We start from the raw sequence: 20,478 nt of genomic DNA, 5'->3' as shown, positions 1-20,478 counted from the left end.
CCCTTTCATTTTTGACGGAATTCTGAATTGTCGTTCCAGAGTTATGCGACTTTGTTCGTCAAAATTTCGTGATTTCATTGACTGTCCTACCGTATCGGATTTACCATGTTACAATGTTAAATTATCAAGTATTCACATATTCAACTGGATGAGATTTGACTGGAACATTGGAATTCCATACACGCATACATATACTCAAAAAAAGATATGGTATGAATGTCAAGGAGACGGCGCTCCATGCTCATGTACTTATAAAATAAACCATGTATTCAAATACAAATAAACTGAAGTAAAAAAATGATTCAAAGGGTTATTTATTACCTTACTACTTCATTGGCGAACGACGGGCGTATCATGCGCTCATGGCGCAGCTCCTCAGTTTTTCTTTCCTTTTCATATAATTACATGTACACATGCAACTTCACTTTACATTTGAGAGCTGTTAAATCAGGCTCTGGCATCCCTATTAATTAAAGTTCATATATATAAACATATCTCACCAATGATTAGATCTTGTTGTGTGGCATTTAGTTTAAACCTTAAATATACTCATAAAAATGGTACTTGACTGTGTATGTAAACATATTGTGGCAATGTTCAACCACTTTGTGATCTGGAAAACCCTCAAGTATTACTATTGTATTATTCAAACATATACACATATGTGTATCCCTTTTTCTATAAGACTTATATTTAAATAGTCCTATTTGGACTCTAACATTTAAAACACAGATCACAAAGTCTAAAGACTCCAACAAAACCCATTGCAGTATATACTGAACAATGGGTCTGGTAATGATGATGCCACATACAACAGTATGTGTGTTTTCACCATCTTTACTTATAAAAATTGGGCTATTCTTTCTCTCTCTCCTCCTTAAAAAACAAAACAAACAATAACATAAAATAACAACATCATATTAATGATAATAATTAATAATAAGCACAGTAACATAACATAGACATAATAATTTATAGCTATAAAATAAGTCCAAGTTCTTTTGGATTTATCATCTTTTTCTTTCATTTATATTTTTTGCATATAGACTATTATTGTTTACTTTTTCTTAAAGTACAAATTCAGCCGTGGGAAAATCTATTTATAAAACGGATTGACCTACTGGCAATCCTTAATAAGAAATTTCGGCCAATCAGCGCCATCGTTCTATAAGCGCATCAACCAATTAAAACGCCGCTTTTTAACAGCGATAGGCACATCCACTGTAAAGTACTGCGTCTTTTTAACGCTTCATATAAAGGTTATATATTTTTATCCCACTTTTACAGCGAAATTGGTTGATTAAAGCCCCGTTTATTAAATTTCATCTATAATCAACGGCAAGGCTATAATCAATGGCACGAAATGACGTCATCAACTGCTGAACCGGGACTACTTTTTCCCACGCACCTCGTCACCTGTGTTTGCCAAGTGCATCAATAATAAAAACAATCTCAAATGTTTGTCAATCTTAATGACCTTAAAACAAAGGAAAGTAGCAAAAAAACGTGTTTTTTTGTCATTTATTTTTATTAAAACGTCAAGTATTAGGTAAATTTAACACTATGCCAATAGGTTCTGTTGTTGTTGCTCCCCTTTGAAGAAGTCAGTGCGAGTTGCTCCCCTTTGACCGTAGAAAACAATCGTCTGGACCAAGAAATCCTGTGTTAATTTACAAGCTGTACTCGGATATGCATCCATCTGATTTTTCTTCAAAGCATCTTTTCTACCTGGCAATACGCACAAATGACACTGCATCCCGGTGATTATTGCGTCAACAATTGGGTGTCAACAAGTTAGGTCAGATGCTGAAGGCCATGGCAAAAGACTCCGGCTTTCTCAAGCACAAGAGAATAACGAACCACTCAGTTCGCAAATTTCTGGTCCAAAAATTTCGAAATACAAATATCCACCCACTGAAACCATGGCAATAACAGGGCACAAAAATGTCCAGTCCTTAACCAATTATTCCAACATATCTGTTGAACAGCTGCAAAAGTGTTCATTCTTGCTCAGTCCAGTAAATGTAACAATCCAACAGTTCCTCTTGTACACCTTCACGCACCGAAACTATGGCCGAAATGCAGCCTAGACAACCACTGTCTACCGTCGAACAAGTTGATCTTGATGTTCGCCCCACCCAGTCACTTCACGGTTCACCAGCGTTCGAACAACTTTGCCTCACAATTCTTTGGTGCCACTTTCAACATTCAAAATGTTAATGTATATAATTATCTTAAATCCAAGTAATCTTTGTTATTTCGTCACGAAATAACCACATATTATAACAAAGAAGCAAATAATGTGCACCTCGTGATCGACTCGATAGTTTGATATCGAAAGTGAATTGTGTGTGGTGTTAGGCTACGTTGTAAACAAATGTAGTTCCTTGTATATAACAACTTAATGTCATATTGATATCATAAAACTTAAAGATTTTCAATTCAATATGATTAAAATTGTAATTAATAACGCTCGACACTTTGTAACAGAACGATATTCTGATTTAAAAAAATGATTATTTGATCAGCGGTTATTTTTGGAACGCGGAGTAATACACTGACCTTGGTTACACTACAGTCATTATCAAAGTACGACAAACACTCGTGAAAACTTATTTTGTTTAAATAAAAAAAGTTTACTGAATAAAATGTGGGATAAATAGAATAATAGGTCAGTGTTGATTATAGATCAGGTTTATCATGCTCGGCACGAAAACGAAAAAGCACTCGCCAAGGCTCGTGCTTTTTGTTTTCTAAGCCTCGCATGATAAACCTGATCTATAATCAACACTAACCTATTATTCTCTATTTAAACCAATAGATTTTTATTAAGGCACCGCACCAACACTGCAAAGTTTTATATTTATATCAATGGTACAGCCCAGTAAAATCGGGCTGTCCATTTTATGGCCGTTTTCGACCTTTTTAAGCAGAGTTATATGTTAAGCAGTGTGCTCGGGCAATGGTTTTTAACCGAAGTCCCGAGGGTAAATAACCCCATTAGTCAGTATTTGGGTCATCTGGGGTCAGAAACTAGGTAACTAGGTCAAATCATAGAAAAACCTTGTGTAGACAATAGAGGTCACATTTTTCATCAGATCTTAACGAAATATGGTCAGAATGTTTGTCTTGTTAAAATCTCGGTTTTGATTGAATTTGGGTCATCTGGGGTCAAAAACTAGGTCATAGGTCAAAGTTAAAAAAAAATTGTAGACAGTAGAGGTTACAGTTTTCATCCAAACTTAAAACAATTTGGCAAGAATGTTAATCTTGATGAAATCTTGGTTGGGATTGTATTTGGGTCATCTGGGGTCAAAAACTAGGTCACTAGGTCAAATCATTGTGTAGACAATAGAGGTCATAGTTTTCATCTGATCTTAATGAAATATGGTCAGAATGTTTATCTTGATAATATATGATTTTGGATTGTATATGGGTCATCTGGGGTCAAAAACTAGGTCACCGGGCCAATTCTAGTAAAACCATGTGAAGATGAAAGAGGTCACAGTTTTCATCATGTCTCAATGAAATTTTGTCAGAATGTATTATTTAATGAAATCTGGCTTGGGATTGTATATGGGTATGATATAATTTAAGTTGATGTAGCAAGGTTAGTCAGGTGAGCGATTCAGGGCCATCATGGCCCTCTTGTTAGTAGATGTCGGCTTCAAATAATGTTCACCATTATTTTTCCAGAAAATCGATTGATATTGGCAGGGAGAGATGTTTTCTTGCAGATTTAGCAAATCGGTCATAAATATTTGTTTGTAGGCAAAAGTCAGGAGGCATCAACGCTATAATACCACAAGAATCGACAACATGCGAGAATACTGGGTTAAATTATACTTATAGCAATCCAAATCATTAAATTATTACATTAATTAATTACATTAAATGACAGTTAACAATGTGTTTGCATATGGGTTTTTAGTCATGTGACTGTGTGATTATTGAATGATACCCACTACCTAGGAGTTTATATACATGTACGTTAAATATTATCGTCTTGACTCTTAAAGTCTTTCTGTTCGTTGGGTTATTAACCATCAGTGCCAAAATTTGTCACGAGTTTTTAGTTACTTTGCACAAATGATAAGCTCCATAAGACATTTGCAAGAACCATAAGGCTTCCGCCAAGGTCAGGGTCATGCTTGGAGTTCAAAGGTTAAAATATAGTACATAGTTACAAAGGTATAGATTTGTGTCATTGGTCGGTGGGGTAAGTAACATCAGTGACAGCTCAAGTTCTGTGTGTGTGACTGTATATTGAAGCCATTAAAGTACTTGGGATTAGGACATGCATGGTCCAGGAAATTCAAATAATATATTTCCAGAGCAAAAAAGGCTGCATATAGACCCACAGCACAATAGTGATACAGTGAACTTCCTCTTAACTTGACACCATGACAGGACCAAATGTTTGGTTTTGTCGGAGTTTGTGGAGAGTTTAAGGGAAATATAATGAAGCTTAAGAACATGTTGTTCAGATTTGTTCTGGCATGATATATTATGACTGTAATAACATGAAACTAAACTTATTATGCCCCCGTTCGAAGAAGAGGGTGTAGAAGAGGGGGAATATTGTTTTGCACGTCGGTCCGTCGGTCGGTCCGTCCACCAGATGGTTTCCGGATGATAACTTAAGAACGCTTAGGCCTAGGATTAGAGCTGCAAAGATTCACCAACAGCTCGATTTGATTCAATTTCGATTTCAGACACTCCGATACCGATTTTTTCGATTCGATTCATCTTCAAACCTAGTTTTATCATATATTCACTCTTATGCCTCAAAATTAACATTTCTGTTCAAATGTGATTTCAATAAAACACATAAAAAAGAAAAGCAAATAAGGAATTTCAATATAAAAACTTCTGACTAGAAGATTGTGTTGATTACACCATAGTATAAAAAATAAATAAATAATCATAAGAACGTATCTGGAATCAGTTGAATGGTAGTACTATCACTATTATACTTTTACCCAAAACCGCTATAAGCATGTCTACCATTGTGACATGACAGCATCACCTGTTACCTGTAGGACAAATCACATTCTCTAATAAACTTAACAAAATTCCAACAGAAAAGAACTACTTTTCTGGCTCGCGACTTCAGTAGTTGCATTTGTGCGACCCCTTAGTCTTGCTTAATCAACGTTATGTTTGCGTTTGACATGTTGCATTAGATAAGTGGTTGAGCCGGACTTAGCGTACGCCACATCCGTGAAGCACAGTTTACACTTTGCTTTATCGGTAGGGCTACCATCCCGAAACCCAAAATACTGCCACACTTTTGATTTTAGCTTCTTAGGCGCATCTGATAATTTCAATTTGTCTGCAACAACTTGTTCATTTTGACGCTTTTTCCGAAAGTAGACCGTAACGCGCTTATTGATTGGATGAGTAATAAGCAGCCAATCGCACGTCGTAATTACAGGTAAAGATAAAACCTTCACCTTCCTGTATCAATAGTCAGAATACAGCGTGCTTTACGTATCTATGTATATATATGTATATATGTTAAAGAATCGAATCGAATTTGGTAGGTTTGGTATCGTAATCGAATCAAAGCATTTCAAATCGATTTTCGATGAATCCGATCGAATCGTTGCAGCTCTACCTAGGATCATGAAACTTCATAGGTACGTTGAAAATGACTGGCAGATGACCACTATTTATTTTCAGATCACTAGGTCAAAGGTCAAGGTCACATGGACTCAAAATAGTAAAATGGTTTCCGGATGATAACTCAAGAATGCTTACGCCTAGGATCATGAAACTTCATAGGTACATTGATCATGACTGGCAGATGACCCTATTGATTTTCAGGTCACTAGGTCAAAGGTCAAGGTCACAGTGACTCGAAACAGTAAAATGGTTTCCAGATGATAACTCAAGAATGCTTACACCTAGGATCATGAAACTTCATAGGTACATTGATCATGACTGGCAGATGACCCCTATTGATTTTCAGGTCACTAGGTCAAAGGTCAAGGTCACAGTGACTCGAAATAGTAAAATGGTTTCCCGATGATATCTCAAGAATGCTTACGCCTAAAATCATGAAACTTCATAAGAACATTGAACATGACTGGCAGGTGACCCCTATTAATTTTCAGGTCACTAGGTCAAAGGTTAAGGTCAAAGTGACTCGAAACAGTAAAATGGTTTCCTGATGATAACTCAAGAATAATTAATAAGAATAATTATCAGGCCTAGGATCATGAAACTTCATAGGTACATTGATCATGACTGGCAGATAACCCCTATTGATTTTCAGGTCAATAGGTCAAAGGTCAATGTCACAGTGACAAAAAACGTATTCACACAATGGCTGCCACTACAACTGACAGCCCATATGGGGGGCATGCATGTTTTACAAACAGCCCTTGTAATAATTTAAAAGTATCAAACAACATTTTTGGCAGAAAAATAATTTAATCAACCTTCATCAACTTTCATAGACATTGCATATCATAAAGGAAGGAATTAAGGCTTTTGACGTAGTCACGCAATTTGATAATTATTTTGCTTATATTAAATTTCTGAACTTTATGATGAAATAAAAAACATATATAAAAACTGCCTGAAGGTTTCTCAGTTACTCTCAGTAGTGGACATCTGTCTTTGAAGTTGTTCACACCCAACTGATATTTTTCGAATGACCTATAAAAGGAATTAACTTGATACATGTTTATTTCAGTTCATCGTTGTCTTAATTTCCCTTATTTAATGTATTGACTGATGTTTGTTCAAAACAATCTAGGCATTATAATACAACTTTCTGGCATTACAGACAAATTAGCCATCACTGTGTGTATTAACCCTTTCCCCAATAAGTAGCCAAGTGAGTAACTCTCAGTCTGTTCAGGTTTTATACTGTTTGCTGCTCTTTATGCTGTTTGCTGCTGATCAGTAACTAAGGGTTGGAAATGAAGCCTTTAAAACTTGAATCTATAAGAAAGGTCTTTAATTGTCCCCTACCGGTTTACCGAAGGGGACTTATAGTTTGCGCTCTGTGTGTCCGTCAGTCCCTGTGTACGTCCGTCCGTGAGTCTGTCACTTTTTTCTGGATCCTGCGATAACTTTTAAAGTTCTTAATATTTTTTAATGAAACTTGAAGCATGTATAGATGGCAATAGGGACACTATGCACGTCATTTCATTTTGTTCCTACGTCAAAAATTCTGGTTGCTATGGCAACAAATATAAAAAATAAATAAAAAATTCTGACAATGGTGGAGCCGATAGGCAATAGTCTTGTTAAATTTAACTTTGTAATTGACTACACATGCATCAAAATATGTATCTAAGTGGTAAAGGGTCAAGTTCAGAAGTTCAAACAAGCAGTTGAGTAAGATGTGTAGGTAGGGTGTGGAGTTAGTTTCTTACAGTAACATGGCCTCTCCTTTGAGGGTACGGTCCGTTTTGTCTGTCTGTTCAAGCAGATGCACACTGCACTGAGAACTTTTCTTAAATTATAAATTTATGATTTAAAAAAAATCTGAACAGACAGACGATACAGATCGGACACCCTTACTGCAAATAATTAAACTAACTTAATATTGCCGGGTTGTGCTGTTCTCATTAACAGATATGAAATGTTCCGTTCTATGAACAGAAGGTTTAAAATTCTTATCTAGAGTTGTGATATGTATTCCAACTGTGGCCCATAATTAAACACCCACACACGAAGTTTAGGGGGGTATATAGGAGTGAGCTTGCCTGTCGGTCGGTCCGTATTAAGTTCCCGCTCTCTAATTATCCCCACGCTTTTTGAAAAGCATGGGGATATTGTGGTTATCTCCGCCGTCTGTCCGTCTGTCTGTCCGCCCTGGCCACTATCTCCTCCTACACTATAAACACTAGAACTTTGAAACTTACACACATGGTAGCTATAAGCATATGTGCGACCCTGCACTATTTGGAATTTCGATCTGACCCCTGGGTCAAAAGTTATGGGGGTTGAGGCGGGGCCGGATCAGAGATTTTCACTCATTTTTTATGTTATTTTACATTTACTTCTTCATTTCTGCACTGATTTACTTCAAATTGATACTGAACCTCTCTTATGACAATACGGTCAATCTCAACTATGCATGGCCCCATTACCAGCCTTGGGGCGCCCCGCCCACATAGACCACACCCACCCAAAATAGCCTTTTACTTAACTTTTTTACCAACCCTGGGTGCCCCTGGGTCAAACATGCGGCATGGGGATACGCGTCGGCCTCTGCAGCGCCATTTCTAGTTAAAGTTGTTTTCATCCGATCTTCACCAAACTTGGTCAGATGTTGTATCTAGATGATGTCTAGGTCAAGTTCGAATATGGGTCATGCCGGGTAAAAACTAGGTCACTGGGTCACATATTGCGTTTTAAACATTCAGCATGGTGTCCGCTCTCTAATTCAAGTAGTTTTCATCCGAGCTTCAACACACTTGGTCAGAAGTTGTATCTAGATGATGTGTAGGTAAAGTTTGAACATGGGCCATGCCTGGTGAAAAACTAGGTCACAGGGTCACTTAGTGCGTTTTAAACATTGAGCATGGTGTCCGCTGTTTTATGTGAGGACAACATGCAAAATATTCTGTGTCAATGCGGCATGTTGGGGTATTCGTCATTTCTGTGGCAAAGCTCTTGTTACTAGGTTAGATGTACATGTGACCTTCAGTACAAGGTGAAGAAAAATCTGTAACTGTTATGCTTATTTGCACATGTTTCTGTCCCGTTCCCTTTACAAAGGTAAATATGTACCCTAACCAACTAAATCAATGTGTTCAAATCATACCATATTTCCTTTCCAGGCGTTTGAACAGTATGGTTTTGCTGCACCAACAATTGTCCAGGCTTACAGTTGGCCAATAGTGCGTAAAGGCCGCCATCTCGTTATGATTTCACCATCGGGTACGGGCAAAACTCTGGCTTACCTCTACCCATTACTGGACTACCTATCTGTGCCCGAGCGATACAGAGAAATTCGGAAAAATGGAATGGGGGTTTGTATGATTAAAATTCTTGATGTTCCAGTGAAAAAGTAAAAGGCGTGCAACAATAAACAATAAGGCATACCGGTATTGCACTAAGTTGCCATACAGTAGATAACTATTGCAATACCTTTTGATTATAATTAATACATTTTTTAGTTCCCTACTAGTTTCACCGGAGGGGACTTATGGTTTGCGCTCTATGTGTCTGTCAGTCTGTCTGTCATACTTTTCTGGATCCTGCGATAACTTAATAAGTTCTTTATATTTTTTCATGAAACTTGAAACACGGATAGATGGCAATAAGGACATTATGCACGTCATTTCATTTTGTTCCTATGTCAAAAATTCTGGTTGCTATGGCAACAAATTATTTTATTTTTATTTTCTGACAATGGTGGAGCCGGTAGGGGACTTATATTGCTTGGCAATAGTCTTGTTAATATAAAATGACATAAATAACTGAAACATTGATAGTTGATTACATCTTGTATTTCTTCTTTCAGTTGTTTGCCATGTCAATTTCACAACATATTAATGAGTTACATATGTATCCATGCAAGCAGATAATTTAAATGACTTAATGTTGAATTGTAAATTAAATTCTGTATGTTTGGCATTTCTCTGAAGTCATATTATCAAACGGTACAGGCATTTGTTATCACCCTTACCTTGACCTTCTGACCTTTTACCTTAAGGCATTTGTTATCATTTTGACCTTGACGTGGGAAAATGCTGAGAAAGTCCACTACGAGATCACCAAGCATGAAGAGTGCAACAAGGGCCTCACCACACTACTGGTTCACGGGGGAGGAATGGAGGAGAAGAAACTGGTATGAAATTTCATAGTTTATTCTTTCAGTGCTGGAACCGAATTATGAAGGTCTTTGCAAACAGTTTGGATCCAGATGAGACGCCACAGAATGTGGCGTCCCATCAGGATCCAAACTGTTTGCTATTCTGATAGTATTCTTTGAAAAAAATCAAAGACAATGCTAATTTTAGAAATTCAGCAGACGACATTTTAGCAGATGAGGTTAAAAATATGACTTTTTGTGGACAGGTAAAATCATTTTTATCTGATTTTTAATAAATATATAAGAAACTTGCGTCGGTCATTTTCTGATTTGTTTGTGTTTAGGTCATGCATCGGTAAGACTGCAAAATAAAGAGAAATTAATGTCCCATGAATGATAAAGATAATGCAGATTTTACTGTAGAGGAATAATGAAACTTGAGGAATATTATCAGGCCTTTTTAGTGTAATTCTTGTTATCATCTAAGACAAGAAATCATCAGCCTTCACAAAATAGGACAATATATTTTACTCTTTATTAAACATAGAAAAGGAGTAATAATTGGATCACAGATTTGAACAGTAAATGCATAGCATTTTTTTTTTGGGGGGGGGGGGGGGGGGTAACTGTCTGAAGTGCAGGAGAATGGTAAATGAATTGCTTTAAAGTACGGGAGGGGGTGAGTCAATTGGTTGAAAGACATCAATGCTCAATGCAAAGTACAGGGATGGAGCGTAAATGGGTTGCAAGGTATGCTGAACCTCATGTTTAAACAAGAATAAATCACAAAGCAAACAAGTGTCAATAAACATACAGTTCTTACATGTAGCATTGGTAAATTTGACAAAAAGTCAAAATTTATTCTAATAAAATTGCTGACTTTGGCTTTGGATAAATAACAATATTTTGTTCACACTATTAAAAAGCATGACTTATAAAAAAGGTTCAAATACTGAAATGTATTCCTTAAACTGTGGTAACGGATCCTTTGTCTAGTGATGACACACACACTCAAGGGTTCAATCCCATCCCAGTGATGACTATTTGGGAGAGAATCCTAGTGAATTCAATGAACATGTGCTACTCACACAATAACCCTTTACCACTTTGAAACATATTTTGAAGCATTTGTAGTCCCTAAGAAAGTTAAATTTATTTAAAGACCTTTCTTATTGTCCCCTACCGGTGAAACCGGAGGGGACTTATGGTTTGTGCTCTGTGTGTCCGTCCGTCAGTCAGTCTGTCACACTTTTCTGGATCATGCGATAACTTAAAAAGTTATTCATATTTTTTCATAAAACTTAAAACATGGATAGCAATATGGAGATTCTGCACGTCATTTCATTTTGTTCCTATGTCAAAAATTCTGGTTGCTATGGCAACAAATAAAAAACTTTTTTTTTTTTTTAAATTCTGACAGTGGTGGAGTTTCACCGGTAGGGGACCATATTGCTTGACAATTGACTTGTTAGATTCAAGTTTTAAAGGATTCATATCCAATCCCTTAGATACTAATGAGCAGCAAACAGCAAAAAACCTGAACAGACTGCGAGTTTCTGGCAGGCTGTTCTGGTTTTATGCTGTTTGCACATAGCCATATTCACTTTGCATTTGAGTGGTAAAGGGTTAAGGTTGAACATTCTGCTCCATGTTTCCAGTGTGAGCTAATCAATGGCTGTGACATCCTGATTTCCACACCCCCTTGCCTAAAGAGGATCATTATGAAGAAATGCACAAACCTGCGCAGGCTCTGTCACCTGGTTTGTACAATTTTACAAATATGCCACGCTCTGGAAAAAATGGGGCTAAATTCAATTTCATTCCCGATATGCCTGTGCAGTCCACAAAGGCTAATCAGAGATGACACTTTCAGTTTTGTGTGGAATTTTTCGTTTAAAGTAAGTCTCTTATTAATAAAAATCAAGTCTAGGCAGAAAGTGTTGTGCCTTTTCAGCCTGTGCAGATTGCACAGACTATACTGGGAAAACACTTAATTCACATGCATTAAGCCCCGTTCCCCAGAGTGAAGCTGACATCTATAATTATGCAAAAATAATAACTTAAATATTAAAGGGGCCTTTCACAGATATTGGCATGTATATTGAAGTTTGTCATTAAATGCTTTATAATATTGATAAATGTAAACATTGGATCTTAAAAGCTCCAGTAAAAAAACAGGAATAAAATTAAAGAAAGAAAAAAAAAGTAACCCTCAACTGGGCTTGAACCGCAGACCCCTGAGTTAAAGTCAGTGGCTTAGACCACTCAGCCATCCATGCTCATACAATGAGTGATGTATTATATAATTTATAGTAGCAATCCTCATAGTTACACAAAATATAACGACAACAACAGAACTCTCCAAATTATTCTATCGGTTCGCTTTGCAACGCTTTATATTTTTCAGGTTTTTAAATCGTCAAAAGATGCATATAATTGATATTTTAGAACATGGTAAATATTCAGTATTACTGTTTTTATGCCCCCGGATCGAAAGATCGGGGATATATTGTTTTTGGCCTGTCTGTCTGTCATTCATTCATTGTGTGTGTCCTAAAACTTAAACCTTGGTTAAAGTTTGATAACTTTTGCAAAATCGAAGATAGCAACTTCATATTTTGCATGCATGTGTATATCACGAAGCTGCACATTTTAAATGGTGATAATTCAAGATCAAGGTCATCCTTCAAGGTCAAAGGTCAAATATCATTGTATTTTTCTTTCCTAAAACTTTAACCTTCGTTAAAGTTTGGTAATAACTTTTTGAATATTGAAGATAGCAACTTGATGTTTGGCATGCATGTGTATCTCATGGAGCTGCACATTTTGAGTGGTGAAAGGTCAAGGTCATCCTTCAAGGTCAAAGGTCAAATTAATGGTTTCTAAGTGGCGCAATAGGGGGCATTGTATTTCTGACAAACATCTCTTGTCTCACAAATATCATCACAACAACGAAAATTTGCGAATCTGGAACAATTTTAAAAAAATTTACCAATGTGTTTATATCTATAATTATGTCCATGGTAAATAGTGGTTAAAACCTTAACATTTTGTCAAGGTTTTGAACATAGGCTCTAAAATCAAAGTGCTTCCACCTACAACTTTAAAACTTCATATATAGCTGCACATTAATGAGTTCTACACGCCACACCCATATTTGGGTCACTAGGTCAAAGGTCAAGGTCACTGTGACCTCTAAAAAAATAAAAAATTCTGATAATCTTTAATTTATTCAAAAATGCACCCGCAGCCAAGCCTTGGCACCTGTTATGCGGTGCTCAATTCTCCTCTTTGCAAACATCCTGTTTTTCCAGGAAGTGTAGTGCCTAATAAGCCTTGCATAATTCCCAGAACAAGACTCCACTAATCCCTGTCCACTCTGTATTAGGTCCTCGATGACGCTGACCAGCTCCTGGAAAGGTTCCGTAAAGAAATCTCCTTCCTCATCGAGGACTATAACATGGTGATCAGCTCTGAAATGGAGCAGTACTCATGTCCCAGGCAGATACTGGCTTTCAGTAGGTTCTGTATTGTATGATAATAATCAGGGATCATATTTTCCCGCAACATCAATCGGTCCGGATATAAATGGGGATAAGTATCCGAAAATGTATATCCGAAATCATGACAAATTACGTTAAAATATATATCATTGATTTTGCCATTCATAAAGGTGGTATAATACATGTACAAGTAAAATTTCCTTAGGCATTTTTTTTTTAAACGGAACGAGTTTTCTCAACTGGTTTTATCATTTGGTATTTTATTGTTGTTTCGTGTTCTGTTTTATCAGACTTTTTTCATCGTTGTCAATATTATTAATCTGTGTAAGTCTATACCGTTGTTTTAAATTGTTGTCGACTCGATAATAGCTTACTAACATGCACTGAACCAAACAAATGTCTGTGCGTAGATTGGCTTCTGACAACAACAAACCAAATAATTAAGAAATAATTTGTTGTCAAATAACCCACGGCCGATAGTTTAGATGCGTAGGGATTTAATCACGAGAGCGAAGCATTTGAAACCACGCATCTAATTTTCTGGTCGTGAGTTATTCAACAACAAAGTATAAAGTACACAAATTATTTCGATTCTAACACGGTTTTACTAAAGATTTGTTCAATGTATATTATTTTTCTTGTGTACTATTTTATGTGAAGTTCCGCCCATAAAAATAACTTTCTGCTGTTCTGTCGATCAGATCCGCGACTTTCATTCATAATTATATTACCGGATTATTACGCTGGTGGAAACTGTATCGGTATGTTTTGTTTAGTTACAGCGCGTGCATTCAGACGCGTCTTTTCGGATGCGTCTTTAATCCGCTGTTCACAAGTTTTTGATTCTTGGTCTGATGTGCAATAAACTGGTCCTGACTGGTTTAGAGACTGCAGCGGATGGTTTATCACACCTTATCGAGATAAGAATGTCATTAGGTTGTTTTAGCATGTACACTGTGTAATCGATTTCATGACATGGGAATTTTAATAGCAAACAGAATCGGACCGACTGTTTGGGATTTTCAATCGGCCTTTCATGACCCCAATCGGTCTAGGACCGACAAAACCGAAAAAAATATGATCCCTGATAATAATATATTGTTGTTTATTTATAAATGAACAACAGCTTGGAAAGGTTTGAATGTGACAGGCGGATCATGACTGTGGGTTTTATATTGTCATAGTAACAGGTATATATACTCTAGTAAACGCTTTGACAGGTCTACGATGCTGTAAACCAATGACCTACAATACTGCAAACTGGTATCCTATATACTTAGGAAAGAAAGACATTGATATTAAGGTCAACCAGTTGGAGGTTAAGGTCACTAGAGCTGTAACGATTCACCCATCATTCGATTTGATTCAATTTCGATACCAAATGGTCCGATTCATTATTTTCGATTTGATTCAAATTAAAATATTTGCTACTTAGTTTGCAAACTATTTCATGTTTGGTTTGTCCAGGGCATGAATTAATATGTTTGGTATCTGTTATTAACTTATTATGTTGTACATTTAAAGTGTTTATTTTTTAAAATAAAATTTAAAATTCAAAAACGCAATATTGTAACAAATTTATTGAACGAAACTTCCTGTTGAGTTATTCTTAAATAACATAAAATGCACAATGTATCACATCTGAAATATCAACCGAATGTTTTCTCTTTAAATGTTGCCTCAAATTTGTAGTGCTTCCAGATTTAGGGTTACTTACACCAACAAAACATTATTTGACAGTTGCCATCGCATCAAAACCTTCGCGAAACCCGAAATGTTCCCATACTTTTGATTTTAATTTTGACGGTGCGTCTTTCAGCGCGGTTGAAGAATCATTTACCGGCTGATGTAATGCTCAGCATGTTATTCATTCATTCATTGAATGCCATATTAGCTATTGACCAATCACAAGACGTATTACAAATAACAAGAAAGTTTGGACAACAGATTTGGAAAGTAAGGTTTAAAATGCGGATCAATCGGGATTGCAGTGAATCGAATCGAAATTGGCCGTATTGGTATTGAAATCGAATCCGCGGCGTTGAACTGGTTTTTCGATGCATCAAACCGAATCGTTACAGCTCTAAAGAACACAGGGGTTTATTTAAATTAGTATTAGATTAAACCTATTTATTTTAGCTCGATTGCATCGAAAGCCTAAGGCTTATATAAATGCTCTCGAGTCCGTTTCCTGGGCCTAGAACCAGTACTTTGTGTCTTTGGGGGAGATCTAAAGAACGCTCCCTCGGTGGGGATCAAACCCGTGACCTCCCGGTCGCTAGACGGACACCATATCCATTACACCACGAACAAGTTAAATTAGTATTCTTGTAAGTCTTGAGGGAGTGAAGACCTTTATTGACTTTGTGAAATAAAGAGATGAAAGGTCAAGGTCAAATGGACATGCAGTACTAAAAAAAGCTTGTAAAATATATACATATTGACAGCTTAATTGCACGTCGGGGGGTGGGGGGAGGGAATACACGTTTGAAAAGATCTCTTTGTTTTTGTCATGATTTAAAAACAATTTATAACACAAACAAAATGTTTCACTATTGGAATATTTTTACCTTAGTAATGCTGCCTTCTTCACAGGTTCGCACTGGAATCACAGTATTGAGGAATTCATGAAGAACGCCCTCAACGAGCCAGTACTTGTGATTACATCACACTCTGAGGCAGCCATTTATGGAAAAGTCAAACATGTAAGTTCATTCCCATTAAACGAGTCGTGTTCTGAAAAAACAGGACTAATTGCATGTGCGTAAATTGTTGTCCCATATTAGCCTGTGCAGTCCGCACAGGCTAATCAGGGACGACACTTTCCGCCTTAATTGGATTTTTGCTAAGAAGAGACTTCATTTAAACGAAAAATATCATAAAAGCTGACAGTGTTGTCCCTCATTAGCCCTTGCGGACTGCACAGGCTAATCTGGGATGACACTTTTCGCACATGAATTATGCCCAGTTTTCTCAGAACACGACTCAAATGTACATGCACGTTTAGCTATGAGATATCTCTAGGTATTGTTTTGCTGTCTACCTTCCTGATACAAAGTCTGTTTTTTATCAGACTGAAGAATTATTTGCAATGATATTAACTTTATAATATATATATATTAATTTTGTTGGTTCATCATAGATATAATTTTATGAATGTTAGCATTCTTGAACTGATGGTTGGGTGCTGGAGCAGTAAGCACTGTTGGCACTGTGGATTTGAGAGTTCTTTTGTCTAGGGATTGATCTTTATATAATTATATCTGTCGCTGCAATTCTGGACATATCTCCTATTTAAGTATTGATGATGTTGGTTACAAGCTAAACATGTGCCAACAGTACTGCTGTACTATTGATGATGTTGGTTACAAGCTAAACATGTGCCAACAGTACCGCTGTACTATTTTGATAAGCTAAGCCTGCTCTTAAATGTTGTGTAAATTAACAAAGCAGGCCAAAAATAAAATTGTTTTGTTTTGCCTTACATCTAGAATAAAAGAAAAGATGTTGAATCTAAACTTGTGTGTGCTTAAAATACTCTTAAATGGGGCAAATGTCAACAACCTCTAAAACTAACATGATAGCATGGTTTGTAGGTACCACATATGTGCCGCCATGACAACCGACTTCAGACTGTTGTCAACATCGTAGAGAACCTTCCTGGTGCCAACAACAGCAGCAACAGCTCTAAACATGTTAAAGAAAAGACCATTATATTTTCCTCGAGCAAATCTGACCTTTTTCTAGTATTCCATGTAAGTTTCCCTATAATAATATCGACTAAGTTTCCCTATTTCAACAACAAAACAATTGAATTTCCTATTAAGTCTATCTCAGATTACATATTTTCATCAGCAGACATCCTTTAAGTTTTGGATTGGTCTAGGAATTTTAGGGACAGCATTTTATTTTACAAAGGGGTTTGGGGTTTGAAATTGGGGTTAACATCAGAAGCTACATTTGCAAGAATAAAATACTAGTTATCACCATGGACTGCTTACTACATATACATTGCTACAATGTTTTACTATGACCATATGATATGTTTGAATCTCAGCACATCTACTCCTTATAATGGATTGCTGTTAGGTTGTGAATGCTTTTTACTAATGTTTTCGTCCTATTGTTATATACCGTCTGCTGCTGCAGGCATTGAAGAGCCTGTCTCACTACTGCATGATGGTTCATCCGGACATGGACCTGGATCAAGCCCTGCAGGTGGCACAGCAGACCAACCTGCCACTGTTAGGTAGGCTTAACCCTTTTCCACTCAGATACGTATTTTCACCCATATGTAATCCTTAGAAAGTTATATTTGAGCCGTGCTCTGTGAAAAAGGGGTTTAATGCGTAAAGTGTTGTCCCAGATTAGCCTGTGCAGTCCACATGCACAGCTAATCTGGGACGCAATTCCGCTTTTATGATATTTTTCGTTTCAAGAAAGTCTTCTAAGCAAAAATCTAGTTTAGGCGAAAAGTGTCGTACCTGAAAAATAAAAATACCATAAAAGCGGAAAGTGTCGTCCCTGATTAGCCTGTGCAAACTGCACAGGCTAATCTGGGAAAACACTTTAGGCACATGCATTAAACCCCCTTTTCACAGAGAACGGCTCATTTAGTTTAAGACCTTTCTTACTAGATACATATTTTGAAGGCTCCAAACCTTAGATACTGATGAGAAAAAAACAGCATAAAACCTGATCAGACTGCGAGTTACTCGCAGGCTGTTCTGGTTTTATGCTGTTTGCACGTAGCCATTTTCAATTTGCTCCAAAGTGGGAAAGGGTTAAAGGAAATGCAGCCTTATTTTATAGTAGTATTTACATCCCTTATATTGAAGGTGAAATGGGTGTAGTGGAATTAAAAAGAAGCATGAATAGTAATAAGTAAGCAAATGCAACTTCTTTTACATTTGTCAAGCCATTGGATTAAAACTGCAAATATGTCATTACTATGAAGTGAAGCTGTGCAAGACACAATTTTCACCTGCAGTGGTCCCTAAACCCTTATGTGGCCCTGTACTTAGCAATCGGCTAGGGGTATTAGTAGATATGTTAGTGACAAAACTACTATTTTTTACTGTGCAGCCACCTTTTAACCTTCCGTTAAATGTGTATTAAATTGCAAAACACATTAATTAAGTGAATAATTAATTTGAATATTAATTAACATATGTAACAACTTGGGTCCTCACTTAGAAATTGTGTTTTCCTGTTAAAATATTACTATGTAGCAAGTATTCTTACAGTTTGCACAGACAAGTATGTGTCCGAGATGCGTATCTCAGATGCGACCTGTGTCATCCATTTCGACATCCCAAACTCCAAGACTGAGTTCAGCAACAGACTGGGCTGCATGCGAGATTACTTCCAAGACTTCTCACGGCCTAAAAAGGTATTTTTTATCTAATCTTTGTAGATTTTTAAAGAGTCTGGCATTTCAATTTTTGTTCAAGGCTTCTCATGTATTATAGAACTTATAGAAAAAATATAGATGCTTGTGTGATTGGTAAAAAATAATGGACATGCTATAGTTTTATGCCCCCAAAGGAGGGCATATAGTGATCAGACCGTCCGTCCGCCTGTCTGTCTGTCTTTCCGTCACACTTTGCGTTAAGGTTTCTGCGTTTAGGTTTCAAAAAATGCTCATAATTTCTATGTCCCTTCAGATAGCAACTTGATATTTGGCATGCATGTGTCATGGCGCTGCACATTTTGAGTAGTGAAAGGTCATGGTCATCCTTCAAGGTCAAAGGTCAAATATATGGCTTCAAAGCGGCGCAGAAGTGGGCATTCTGTTTCTGACAAACACATCTCTTGTTTTAAATAATGTGCTGAAAAGAAAACATATTCAGGACTAATTACAGATTTTTAGGCCCCTACCGGTTTCACCGGAGGGGACTTACGGTTTTGTATCCGTCAGTCCGTCACACTTTTCTGGATACTGTGATAACTCTTAAAGTTCTTCATATTTGTTCATGAAACTTGGAATATGGATAGATGGCAATATGGACATTATGCACGTCATTTCATTTTGTTCCTACATCAAAAATTGTGGTTGCTATGGCAACAAATAGACTAAAAATACTGCTGAAAATGGTGTATTTTTCTGGATCCTGCGATAACTCTAAAAGTTCTCAATATTTTTTCATGATACTTGGAATATGGATAGATAGCAATATGGACATTATGCACGTCATTTCATTTTGTTCCTACGCCAAAAATTTGGTTGCTATGGCAACAAATAGACTAGAAATACTGCTGAAAATGGTGTTTTTTTTTCTGGATCCTGCGATAACTCTAAAATTTTTAATGAAACTTGGAATATGGATGGATGGCAATATGGACATTATGCACATCATTTCATTTTGTTCCTACGTCAAAAATTGTGGTTGCTATGGCAATAAATAGACTAGAAATACTGCTGAAAATGTTTTTTTTTTTCTGGATCCTGCAATAACTTTAAAAGTGCTGAATATTTTTTCATGAAACTTGAAACATTGATAGATGGCAATATGGACATTATGCACGTCATTTCATTTTGTTCCTACGTAAAATTTCTGGTTGCTATGGCAACAAATAGACTAGAAATACTGCTGAAAATGGTGTTTTTTTCGGGATCCTGCGATAACTTTAAAAGTTCTTAATATTTTTTTCATGAAACTTGGAACATGGATAGATGGCAATATGGACATTATGCACGTCATTTCATTTTGTTCCTACGTCTAAAATTATGGTTGCTATGGCAACAAATAGACTAGAAATACTGCTGAAAATGGTGTTTTTCTGGATCCTGGGATAACTTTAAAAGTTCTTAATATTCTTTCTTGAAACTTGGAACATGGATAGATGGCAATATGGACATTATGCACATCATTTAATTTTGTTCCTACGTCAAAAATTTTGGTTGCTATGGCAACAAATTAAAAAAATATTCTGACAATGGTGGAATTTCTGATAATGGTGGAACCGGTAGGGAACTTTTATTGCTTGGCAATAGTCTTGTTATATATATGTTTGAGTCATTAAAACAAAATTTATCAAATGACAGAGATTTCAAGTTATTTCTTTTAATATTTTTTTTGTTATCCCCACGCTTTTTGAAAAAAAGGTGGGGATATTGTGGTTATCTCCGCCGTCCGTCCGTCCGTCCGTCTGTCCGTCCGTCCTGGCCACTATCTCCTCCTACACTAAAAG

At 36.6% G+C, this 20,478-nt stretch overlaps 1 protein-coding gene across 4 annotated transcripts in view; it reads left to right on the top strand.

Moving 5' to 3' along the window:
• The window catches only part of LOC127846554 (putative ATP-dependent RNA helicase TDRD12), a 165,669-nt gene that overhangs the window by 16,450 nt on the left and 128,741 nt on the right, over nt 1–20,478 (top strand). For all 4 annotated transcript variants that reach the window (XM_052377915.1, XM_052377914.1, XM_052377913.1 and 1 more), the window contains exons 4-11: nt 8,805–8,996; nt 9,683–9,817; nt 11,440–11,541; nt 13,170–13,299; nt 15,880–15,989; nt 16,881–17,039; nt 17,434–17,533; nt 18,531–18,676. In XM_052377915.1, coding sequence (XP_052233875.1) covers nt 8,805–8,996; nt 9,683–9,817; nt 11,440–11,541; nt 13,170–13,299; nt 15,880–15,989; nt 16,881–17,039; nt 17,434–17,533; nt 18,531–18,676 — 1,074 coding nt within the window. The remainder of the gene's footprint in view (nt 1–8,804; nt 8,997–9,682; nt 9,818–11,439; nt 11,542–13,169; nt 13,300–15,879; nt 15,990–16,880; nt 17,040–17,433; nt 17,534–18,530; nt 18,677–20,478) is intronic.

The sequence above is a fragment of the Dreissena polymorpha genome, chromosome 9 (assembly GCF_020536995.1).
Source record: "Dreissena polymorpha isolate Duluth1 chromosome 9, UMN_Dpol_1.0, whole genome shotgun sequence".
NCBI classification, from domain to species: domain Eukaryota; kingdom Metazoa; phylum Mollusca; class Bivalvia; order Myida; family Dreissenidae; genus Dreissena; species Dreissena polymorpha.
Note: the sequence above shows the minus strand (reverse complement) of the source record. Positions and strands in the feature narration are given on the sequence as shown.